The sequence below is a fragment of the Condylura cristata genome, unplaced genomic scaffold, assembly GCF_000260355.1.
Source record: "Condylura cristata isolate star-nosed mole 26May11 unplaced genomic scaffold, ConCri1.0 scaffold00004, whole genome shotgun sequence".
NCBI lineage: Eukaryota > Metazoa > Chordata > Mammalia > Eulipotyphla > Talpidae > Condylura > Condylura cristata.
This window is the reverse complement of record NW_004567105.1, coordinates 34662262-34674526: the sequence shown is the minus strand read 5'-3', so window position 1 is coordinate 34674526 and position 12265 is coordinate 34662262. Positions and strand designations below refer to the sequence as shown.

Genomic DNA, 12265 nt, shown 5'->3' with positions numbered 1-12265 from the left:
CCAGTTGTACTTTGCGGACTTTCGGTAATAATTATGCATCAATATAGATTTGTTAATTGCAATAAATTAAGAACTCGAAGAGGAGGTATAAGAAGGTGGGGGATTGTGAGTGTGTGGGAACAAGGAGCATATGGAAATTTTTTTCTGCTCTATGTTGCTGTGAACCTAAAACTGTTCTAAAAATAAAGTTCATTAATAATAATTAAAAAAAAACCATTATAACTCACACTTTGCATGTACTGATTGAATCTTCTATCCGCTAAGAATTACATTTGGTTACTCATTAACAGAGCATTGTATGTTTTTTTCCATAATTTGGAAACCACATTAAGAATAGGGAAGTTGGCCCTCCCTGGTGGCGCAGCGGGTTAAAGCACAGCACTGAGAAGCTCAAGCCACTTTAGCATGAGTTCCATCCCCGCCTGCCCCGGAGGTGACCACATGGCGCGGCAGACCTCTCCTGACCCACAGCTGCTCCCCTCAGCAGTGTACTTGTCAGTCCGCCTGTTCTGCTCCCCACTCTGTTTCTGGTGAATCCTCTTGCCGCCCCTGAGTCTCTGGCCTGTACACAGTTCTGTATACACAAATAAATAAATCTTTAAAAAAAAAAAAAAGAAGAAGAGAGAAGTTGATTTCTTTTTTGTAAATTATGTTTAGAGGTGGGGGTGGGGAGGGAAAGTGGCCAAAACAAGGGCAGAAAGAGCACAAGGAACTGTTGATGGTGCACAGGTGAGTTTGTGGTAGAAATTCCATGGGGACTACACCTGAGAAAAGAAAGGAAACATAAGGGGGAAAAATAAATAGAATTGTTTTTAAAAAATAAACTGGGAGAGAGAAAAAAATTACAAAAAAGAAAAAAGGTAGGCAGGTGACAGCAACTCCGGAAGTCCTGGGAAACCCATTGTCTCACTATTTGTCTGCTCCACCAGCTTTATTCAGTGTGACCCACATGACACAGCAGACCTCTCCTGTCTCACCTGCTGTTGCTTTCCAAGGTTGCCTCCTGATCCAAGATAGGTGCCAGAGCCTCAGTTTTAAATATATTTGATTTTTATTTATTTATGCATACAAGAACTATATTTATGCATACAAGAACCGGGGTGCAGGCCTGAGGTGCAACTTTAACCTGTTGTGCCACCAGGGAGGGCCTCAGTCTTGGATGTCTTTAAGTCAGTTTTTACTAACTACTTCTGGCAGTTAGTTACCCCTTCTACTTTCACCATATCTGGAGATTTGGAAATTATGCCAAGAGACTGATAGAAGAGACCACCTTTGAAGTTTATGTCAGAACAAAGGAATGTGCAACATCCAAACAATATTTCTTCATATTTTCACAAGGGTGTCATAAAAATTTTTATCAAATGTTTACTTTCCAGGTGTTCTGTTTCACATATCTGTGTGTATATGAAATATGCATACATTGTAGAACACAATGTTACTATTAAAAGTAGTGTCATAGAAGCATATTCACTGACATAAAAATCTGATCGGGATATAATTATTTACAGAAAAATAGGTTATGAAAAATGTGCATCACGAAACTATTCTAGTTCTTTCAAACTCTAGAAGGGTTAAATTATTATGGTTACCTATGCGTGATAGGTTAACAGGCATTTCCTTATTTTTATGTCACCTGCATTTTCTACAATGTATTGTCTTTAACAGCTGTGGTCATAAAATGAATAATAAAATAACCAATCAAGATAAGAAGTAGGATTCTTCTAGAAATACTTCTAAAAGCCATTCTAGAGAGTGGATTTAAAAAGTATAAAATCAAAAGCTCAGCAATTAAAGAGAATGGCATTGGAGTTATCCAAATGAAAAATGGAGAAAGCCCTAACAGTGGCAGGGGAGTGGAGAGTAGACAGATTCAAGAAGTATTTAGAAGGCAGGACTGGAAAAATCTGGTGATAATTTTATGTAGAAAGAGGAGGATTTAGTGTGAATCCCAAGAACTGCAATGCCTAGTTAATTGTGATTTCTAGCTAAATAATTTCAGTTATTAAATTGGATGAGATAAAAAAATATCTAGCTTTTGGTGGGGAAATGAGCCAGTTTCTATAGTTAAATAACAAACCTCTCAAAAATAATTCGGCATCTTAAGAATAAAAACATTTATTTTACTCATCAATCTGCAATTGGGACAGGACTCAGCAGAGGTCTCTCCTCTCTAATTTTCTTCACATCAGCTTAGGGTGAGTTGGAGATGAGAGTTGGGAGAGCGAGAAGTGTACAAATTCGAGGAAAGGAGAGCAGGAGAGAACAGAAAGCATTGCATAACGATGACGTGTTTCCATGCAGGGCATAGCTTTAATACAAGCTCAAAGACACACAGTGGTGGCTTGGTAGGCGTGGTACAAACACTTGGGACATCTCCAGATCGACTGTCTGCATGATTGTTTTGGAAGTACTCCATATGATGGAGAAAGAAAGGGAAATTCATCTGACCAGATCCTACTTGATCAATTTTCTGGTGTAGCAAAACAAATTACCACAAACTTAATACCATTGAAATATGTATCTATTAGCTCACAGACTGTCAATCAGGAGTAGATATGGAATGGCTGGGTCCTCTCTTGGGGTATCAATGTGTCAGTCAGGTTGTGTTTTCCTCTAAAGGTCCTGGGGAAGATTCTATTTCCAAAGTCCTCCTCCTTCTTTTTTTAATTGTGATTAACATTGGTTTACAATACAGTATATGTTTGGGAGAATAAAGCCACATCTCCTCAGATATATGTCACCACACTACTCACCATCAAAGTACTCACAGCACCTTACCCTAGACTATCCGCCCATTTTCTCCACCCCATCCACAGTGACCTTCTAATAACTTCAATTCTGCTACCAGCTTGCTTTGATTTAGTTTTGTCAGTTTTTTGCTTCTCTATATTCCATATATGAATGGAGTCATAAGCTCATTCTTGCTGGCAGAGTTCAGACAGTGAAAGCACCTGTTCTCTGCTGGCTGTTAGTCTGGGACTTCCCTCAGCAACTGGAAGCTGCCCCACAGCCTTTAAGCACATGTCCTCTCCATCTTTAGATCAACAATGGCCAATTCAATCCTTTTTTGAGCTTCGTATCTCGAACTTCCTCTCCTATGATCAGAGAAAATTCTCTGTTTTCAAAACACATATTAATAAAGTCAGGCTCATGTGGATAATTTCCCTATTTTGAGTTGAAAGGTATCATATAATAAATATCAGAGAACAAAATCCATTATGTTATATTCCCTGGCTATATACCGCTGCAACACCAGAGGAGAAGAAAACCTTATGAGAAGAAAACATTAGAGCCATTTTAGGATTCTGCCCACCTTACCACCCACCCTTAAATATTATTTAAAAGCCTATGTTCTTGCTGCTACTCTAATTTGATTGATAGTATATCCAGATTAGGATTGATGAGATTGATAGTATAATGTCAATACAGAAGGAATGAAAATGAAATTGCTTTATTTCTGTTCTTTTTCCAAGAATTTGGTCAAAAAGAATGTTCTGTGGGGGCCTTCCTGGTGGTGCAAGGAGTTACATCTCAGTACTATGACGCTATCAGCAGCCACTGCAGGACATGTTCTAACCCCAGCCAGGGACTGCTGCTCCCCTCAGCAGTGTTTTTTCGTGGCTCCACCTGTTCTGCTCCCCACTCTGGATCTGGTGAATCCTTTTAGCCTCCCAACCCAGCACCTCTGGCATCCCAGCTCTTGTTTGTATAAATAATTAACATAAATTTTTTTTGAAAAAAGAATGTTCTGTAAATCCTAGTACATGTTGATAAATATTTGTTGAATGAACTATTGATTGGATAAAGGAGAATACACAGTTGCAAGGGTAAACAGAAGGTTTAACATAATAGGTAAATATATTTTATTTGAGCACCAACTTGTTTTACAAGAGATTTTCTCCCGTTCTGAATGAATTACTTTCCTGAGTTCTAAGAGAATAATAGGAGAGATTATTGCAAAACCAACTCAATACGTTTATGGAATGAATGAGTGAACAAAATAACAAGCTTAGCGATCCTGTCTGTGGAACTATAAAACCTATCTTCACAACCTCTCCCAACACCAAAACATTGTCTTGGTGACATGTATTCTTTCTTGGTATTTTTTTTTAAGATTTATTTATTTATTCATACAGAACTGGGGTACAGGCCAGAGATGAGGAGGGTGATAGGATTCACCAGAGACAGAGTGGGGAGCAGAACAGGTTGACTGAGAAGTACACTGCTGAGGGGAGCAGCAGGCGGGTCAGGAGAGGTCTGCCTCACTATGTGGTCACCTCCAGGGCAGGCAGGGATCCACTCATGAGGAAGTGGCTTTAGCTTCTTAGTGCTGTGCTTTAACCCGCTGCGCTACCAGGGAGGGCCCTCTTTTTTGGTATTTTAGGAAAATCCTCAGAGATTACCTCTCATATATCTTATTAAATAGTAAGCATAATTTAAAAGACATTATCTCTAAAACGGAGTTTGAGAAGTACAAATGAGTTCATGTTAAAACACAGGAAATACTTTTCAGAAATAAATATTTTCTTTGGACTATATTGAGCTTTTATTTACACAATGCTGTGCATTCTGTTCAATACATATTAATTATATATCTTTTCTGTTAACCTGTATTGACTCATTTCAATATTTCTGGTAATAGTAAATCTATCTTTAATATATATATATATGTCCATGATTAATTAACTTATAATCTCAGAAAATCCTTATTCTTTAGAGTATGAATGTAATGTGAGAAAGTGCGATGTTTAAAATTCAATCTCTTTATCACAGGTGCATCTCCTTTAGTCAAAAGAACCTTGAAGATATTTTAGTATATGTAATAATTTTCTCATCACTATGATATATTTGTAAAATAGTAGTTTATTAAGAGTAACTCTGGCCTACCAATAAATTAATAAGATCACTTGTCTATTATGAACTGAACAACTGTCAGCCAGTCACACACAACTATAAAAGAGATGTTCGAAGTGCTATGTCTATGGAATTTACACATAAACAAGATGTAATTATAGAATAAGATGTGCATATTTTAAAGTCTGCTAGAACTGGAAGACCCCACAGAGATTATGTTGATCTTTTATTTTAGAAATGAGGACACTAAGAAAAGGAGAGGAGAAATGATTAACTGAAGCTCTAAGAAGAGCCAGTTTAGTAAAGTTGTAAGGAAACTAGATCTCATAGCTATCCCAGTCAGTGATATTTAAATATATTATATGCTGGGACCCACAGTAAGAATTAACCTTACATACATGTATTTCACTGATCTACAGTGCGATGATCATAAAACACAGCAATATCCTGATACTAATAATATAGAAAAAGATCTTATCTGGTATGGGACATGCTGAAATCAAGATACAGTCCAACTTGCACAATAGGAAGTGGCAAAAAAAATCTTAAAACAACTTTTACATACATGTGCTGTATGATGAAGACAGAACTTTTACATGTGCTATTCTCTACTCTGTTCTCATAAAAAAGAGAAATGGTGTTATAGGTCCACAGAACTAATTTTAGCAGCCACTAATAAGCTGAACTGATCCAAACACTGAATCAATGTCACAAGATAAGTTTGCTAACATAAACACTGAATCAGTGTCACTCAAAAGTTTGCTAACATATACAACCATGGTGCTAATTGTTCAGTTTGATAGTGGTTACAGGAGAGGAATAGAAGTAGCCTGCTGTAGACAGAAACCACCAGAAAGTTTTCAAATTAGAGATAAGAGTTTAGCCTTGAATGAATGAACAAAAAATTGGCAAGATAAAGAAGTGAACAGTTACGAAACTTAAAGTGGAAAGAAAACCCTCAAATGCAATACTAAAAAAATCATTTCAAAATAAATCTTACCCTTTAACTTGGTAAAAAGAATATGACACCATTTTTAAAAACCAAACAATTTCAAAGATGAAAACAAGTTTTAATGTTTTTCCTAAGGAAAACACACAGAAACCTGAGAAGTTACATGTAAGATTCCAAAGAATGAAAATAAATAAAACCTATTGACACAAAACCTGGTGGCAGTATTTGTTTTATATCTTTGTTATAGATTCAAAAAGGTTCAAATAGTCTAATAGTAGGGCACTAGGTGACCTGAAGGCAAGGGGCTCAACTCCCACCCTTCATTTTCCCTATCCTTGTCTTACAGTCAAATATTAATGCAAAAAAAAAAAAAAGTTTCAGATGTCCTACTTTTCAGCTTCTGCATACAAAAATATATAGATATGTAGACATACATATATAATCCACACAATGTATATAGGTAGACATGTAGGCATATATGTAACACATACAAAACATCTATATATGTAGATGTGTGTATGTATGTGTGTGCACACACACACACACATATATCCAACAATATAATGAAACTGTCTGGCTGAAATTCTCAATGCTTTCTCCTACATTCATCCTCAGAACTTTCTACCTACTCCTTGCAAAAAAGCAGGCAAACAAAAATAAACAGAAGCCAATTTTGCATTTGCGTGTTAAATGTGCACAGCACAGTGCAAGTGTTATCACACTAAAAATGTGCAAACTTGGCAGTTAGGAAATGTCACTCCAATCGCTAGGACGTGGAATTTCAGTCCCTTTGATGAAGATACTATCTTTCAGCCTAATTCGGCCTCAAACCTTCGGTTCCTGTTAGACCCCTCCCTCTCCTGTCAGCTGCAAGGCTCCACCCAGAGGGACCCGGGCTCGCTCTCTGTAACGTGGCTAAGCGTTCCCAGACCCAGGAGAAACCCTGGTTTTCTGCGGGGCACTCAACGCGCGCAGCTAAATGCCCTAGCTCTGCAAAGGGCAGCTGGAAATGGATTTAAAATGGCAACGCGGACCAATCAGCGCCTCCGCGCCTCCTTCGTAACCCGGGAACCTGGCGGTGCCTAACTCCTGGTTAGGACTGTAAAGTAGGCGTTTGTTTTTTTTTTTTTTTTAATATCACAGTGGTATATCTTTTTGGAGAAAAAGTCTTCCTCAATGTAAGCTTTCATTTTGGAATTCATCCAAAATAATTTTGGGTGTGATGTGTGAAAATCGGAACGTTTTTTTTAGGACCCTTGTTATTCAACGATGAAAAGAGATGCCTTTTAAAATGTACTCCACCTTAAAAAAAAAAACCGGAATGTGGTCTTTATGGTATTCACACCACACAGAAACAGCCTCAGTAATAAAATTAGGACTTGGCAGAAAGGGAGTTCCCAAGGAGGTTAAATCGAGGTAAATCGAAGGTAGAATAGGACCTATGGCGCGACTTGTGGTGGTAGAAAGCTAAGAGGTCCCGACGTGAGGCAACCCCTTTACCCTGCAGGCGTTGGACCTCAGGTACACAGAACCAGTCGCGGGGAGGGGCGGGGGTGAGGGTAGAATTCCCACAGTCTGGAGTCATTCCCGGAGAAAAAAGCTCAACGAAGTGTCTCGCGCTCTCTGCGTGCGTGTGTGCATACTGTTTGCACGTGTCTGTGTGAATGTGCATGTCTATCTGCGTGCACGTGTGCATACAAGTGATTACGTGTTGACTTACTTGTTTTATGTATGCGTCTTTGCAAATGTGCACATGTATTTGTGTGCATAAGTTACGTATTTGTGTGTGTGTGTGCGCGCGCGCGCTGTACACAGCCTGTGATGAGGGCATTCCCAGGCAGAACTCAGTCGCAGAGAGCCAGCTCCTACGCCTCTTCAGTTCCTTCCCACTCGCAGGGAAGTAAAACTCTGCCGCGCGTGCAGCTAGACGCCTCCTGCGGAGTGTTGGCTCCGCTCCGTGGAGGTGCAGGTAAAGGCCACGCACCTAAACGCGGCTCAGGGACTTTCACATTCCCGCGCCTTCCCAGGACAACCGCCCAGGGGCGACCTCGGGCGGCGGGCGGGGCTAGACCAGCGGCGAGCCGGCCTGGGATCCCCGGCCTGTCCCTTTAACCCCGCCGCGGGGTGGGAGCACGTGAACGGGGCTCCGGGTGGCACCCGGGCGCCACCGCCGCCGAAGCAGTTGTATTTCGAACGCTGCCTCTGGCCCGTGGCCAGGCGCCTTGGCTAGGCGGTCCGCCTGGCCTCCCTCCTCTCCATACTTTTTCTCCTGAGCAGCCCCCTCCCCTTATCCGCCCACGATTAGAGGTGGGCACTCCCCACACCCACACCCGCCGCCCCCTCCCCAAGCACACACACTCATCCCACTTGAATCCCCGGGCAAGGACTCAGAAAAGTTCCAGCCTCGGCAGCGCGCACTTGGTGCAGGACGCCGGAGAGAGCAGCCCGTCCCGCTCCGACTCTCCGGTGCCGCTGCCGCCTGCTCCCGCCACCCGAGGAGGCGCGGTGTCACCCGCTGCTGGGTCCCTAGCAGCACTCTGTGCCCGACCGGACCCGGCAGAGCCTCTCCATCCTTTGCCTTCCGACTGCCCGAGGGGCTATTTGTTTTCTCTCTTTCTCTTTCTTGCGCTGAGAGCGCGGAGCGGGAGGGGGAAGAGGAGGAGGAATTCTTTCCCCGCCTAACTTTTCAAGGGACACAATTCACTCAAAGTCTCTTCCCTTTCCAAGCCGTTTCCGAATTGCTCCCGGTGACCGCGACTCCTGATTCCACGCTGAGAGCGGAGCCTCGCCAACTTCAAACCCTCTTTCCCTTCTCAGCTTTCCTCCTTCTCTCGCTACCTCCACCTCCGCCGCCACCTCCACCTCCGGCACCCACCCACTGCTGCCGCCGCCACCAGCAGCGCCTCCTTCTCTCCTCCTCCTCCCCTCTTCTCTCTTTTTGGCAGCCGCTGGACGTCCGGTGTTGATGGTGGCAGCGGCGGCAACCTAAGCAGCAGCAGCCCTCGCCGCACGCCAGCTCTCGCTCACCCGGCTTCATTCTCTAGCCCTATCACCCAACTCCCGAAAGGTGCTGGGAAGATTTGGGGCGGCTGAAGCGAAGCGGCTGCAGCGGCGGTAGCAGCGGCGGCGGCAGCGGTAGCGGCGGCGGGAGGCAGGATGAGCGCACGCGGTGAAGGCGCCGGGCAGCCGTCCACTTCAGCCCAGGGACAACCTGCTGCCCCGGCGCCCCAGAAGAGAGGACGCGGCCGACCCAGAAAGCAGCAGCAAGTCAGTACGCGGGCGGACTGGGGCCACCAGCCCACCTCCACTCCCTCTGCAAGGGTCCCGCGACGCGCTGTGACCTGCTGGGGAGCCGGGTGGCCGCCGCGGCCGCGCGCTGCCGGCCGGCCAGGGGAGGGGAGGGGAGGCGAGCGGCTGAGTCCTCGCGCGAGTGAGCGGCGGAGCCTCGGAAGCCCGCGCCCCTCCGGGCCGGGAGGTGGGGAGCCCCAGCTGGCGGCCGGGTGGAGGCGGGAGGTGGGGTCGGGCGAAGCGCGTCCTCGGACTTTCGCTATTGTGCACAGCCCTGAGTGGCGCGGTGGCTCCTGGGGACTGCCAGAGCCCAGAGTCCGACATCCAGGGCATGCTAAACGCTTTCGGGGCCACTTTTGCTGTTGCCCTAGGAGAGGGAGGTGTTGGGGCGTGGGGGTGGGGGCACGAAGGTTGAAGGTGTTGGGGAGTCCTGGGGAAGCTCCCGGAGACACTTTCCCGCCTACCCGGGCTGCTCGCGGATGGGGCACTGGCGTGCTGCAGCCGCCCATTTGGCGCGCTCCCCAGGTTCTCGGTGGCCCGAGACTCGCGCCCTCCCGACAAAGAACTCGCGGGCCGATCGGGTCTTCTTAGGGCTCTTTAAATGCCGCGCGGCAACCGGCTCCACGAGCTGCAGCCCGGGACGTGTCCGGAGATGAGGCCACTGGGTAGCCCGGGTCTCCCCCGGACGAGGTTAACTCGTTTGGCCAAGGGCGCGTTGGGAAGTAGTGCCCGAGAGGGTACACGGTAGCTGGGTCACTTCCTCGCCAGCCGCCCCGTCCCCACTTTGCCCCAGGATTCCGCGCTTCAGAGCTGCAGACATCAAATGTACTTCTCCTGGGCGAGCGACTGGGGGCTGGGAGGGGACGGTCGAGGGGCGCCCGGGACCCCGCGGAGTGGAGGGTTTTGTCTGCGGATGCAACCAATTAAGCGTGCAGTCGGCGCTTGCAGAGCTGCGCGCAGCGCCCAGGGCGGGGGTTTTGTTTGCTGCAATTTCCAAGCCTCGGCGGGCAGGGTTGGAAGGAGACTTGTCTATTGAGAACATTTAAACTCTGCGTCCGCGGGCTTTAAAACTTCTTGGCTCTTTTGCTTTAAATCCCTGCCCTCATGATAATTAGGCCGAAAGCAAGGTGGCCGAGAGCAAGGTGGGGAAATCGAAGTGTTTGCTTGCTAGTACATTTTGGAAAAACGGAGAGGGCTGTACCTTTTGAAATCATCAAAGGAAACAAGCCAATCTAGAGGGCCCGGAGTTTTCCCGCTCTGCCCATGCGACACTTTATACCGCGTTCGGATCCTGTTTTACACCTCCCAGGAAGTCTCTGCCCTCCCCCTCCTCCTCCGTTTCCCACCCGCCACCCAGCTCTAACTCTATCAATTGCTAACCAGCTCCAAAAAAGAACCCCTAAGAAATTGCAGCGGGGTGTGGAGGTGATTGGAGGTTGTACGTTTGAGTTAAGGCAGAGTTACAAAGAAAGAAAAATGTGTCTGCGACGTGTTTGCTGCGGATGTACCCACTGGCGCTGGTGGTCTCACAGAAGCTTGCAGGGAACTTCCCCCAGATTTTCCCAAATAGGATGTGAATTTTCATGGAAGACTCTCTTGCATTTAAAGCTAACTAGTTTCACTTAATCACCGAATCTGAATGAAATATAAATTGATGATTCGCTGGAAAAAAATATTTAGTATCTGCAATATTAATCATAGGAGTCTCTTAGCCACTTGAGTATTTACTACTTGGCATAGAAGCCATTTAAAGTTTTGCTAGACCTATTGATAGTTTCAATTTCTCCTTTCCAGATTTTTCCATCCCTCCTCACTTTTTACCTCCCTTTTAGTTTTCTCCAGTCCTTCCCCACGAGAGTTTCGTCTCTAAAGAAAGTTTTGAGGAAAATTTGTTTATTTTTATCAAAAGATATTTAAATGTAGACTGGAGACTATGCTTGCATCTCCAAAAGGAAGTGGAGAATTGAAGCAATTATCTAGGTAATTCAAGCAAAACCTCCCACAACAGATTTACCATAATTATTTGGAAATTTTAGGGGGAATGGAGTTATTTTAAGTTGAAGAACTTTGGTAATTGCTCCAATATTTCACTCAATGTGTTGATTGAGTCATAATTGACTTAATGCAGATATACAGAGATGATTAAAAATCATCTCTTCAACATGGGAGATTGCTGAAATATTTATGATGTTAGCTCATAATTCTGTTTGAAATGCTATTACAGTGGAAAATGGTGTTTTTGTGAAATGCTTATTATTTCTCAATTGCCAAATACATAGCCATGCAAATTTTACACCTTAAAAATGTATTTCTTTCTAGAAGAATGGCTTTGTCAACCTTTGTCATCTTTGTGGGGTTGAAATAGAATCCAGTTTTCATATGCAAAACAGAATTTCCTCTTTGAACCCTGAGATTAAAAGTACAGTTATTTCCCCTTTCTGTAAACTCTATAACCATTATCATCCATTTATGTTTGAGCTGACTGTGTTCCAATAGCTCTGCTAACAGCACATGCAGAAATAGAGCTGTAGAGGCAGGGTCAATTTCTTTCAGATATTCTTGCCACAACAGCATTTTTTTTCCTCCCCACAATTAGGAGCCAACCGGTGAGCCCTCTCCTAAGAGACCCAGGGGAAGACCCAAAGGCAGCAAAAACAAGAGTCCCTCCAAAGCAGCTCAAAAGGTGAGATTTCTCAAGTCAAGCTCTCTTAACTTTCATGCACCACAGGAACGGCCCTGTAATTTTCCCATTCCAGATCCACACCTAAGGATATGTCCCAACTGGGTAATCCAAGATCCGCTTCCTATATTTAACATTAATAAGATTTATAAGCACATGCTTAGTATAAAGCATTAATGAAGATATTACAGTGTTGATTTCAAACAATCACCAAATAATAGGAAACTATAAACAGGGCTGGGAGAGTGGGGAAGAAGAGTTGAAAATGTCATCATTTAGATTTTCAACAATTATGAAGTAGTTACAAACAAATCAAAAACTGTAGATGTTGCCTGATGGTGTAGTTTTTGCATTTCCTTTAAAATAATCAAGGTTGACTGAATTTGTGCCTACTTACAGGACTGTTCTAAGCCAAATCCCCCTATTAAAGTTGAGTACTTTGCCAAATTAATGATAATTAGAAGTAAATCCTATTATGGAATACTGGAAAA

General features: G+C 44.2%; 1 protein-coding gene across 1 annotated transcript in view; it reads left to right on the top strand.

Moving 5' to 3' along the window:
- The first annotated feature begins 8492 nt into the window (after window positions 1-8492).
- Window positions 8493-12265, top strand: part of HMGA2 (high mobility group AT-hook 2) — a 126196-nt gene continuing 122423 nt past the window's right edge. Inside the window, exons 1-2 of the mRNA XM_012735150.1 lie at window positions 8493-9073; window positions 11691-11777. Of these exons, the coding sequence (XP_012590604.1) occupies window positions 8963-9073; window positions 11691-11777 (198 nt within the window). The 5' untranslated portion in view covers window positions 8493-8962. The remainder of the gene's footprint in view (window positions 9074-11690; window positions 11778-12265) is intronic.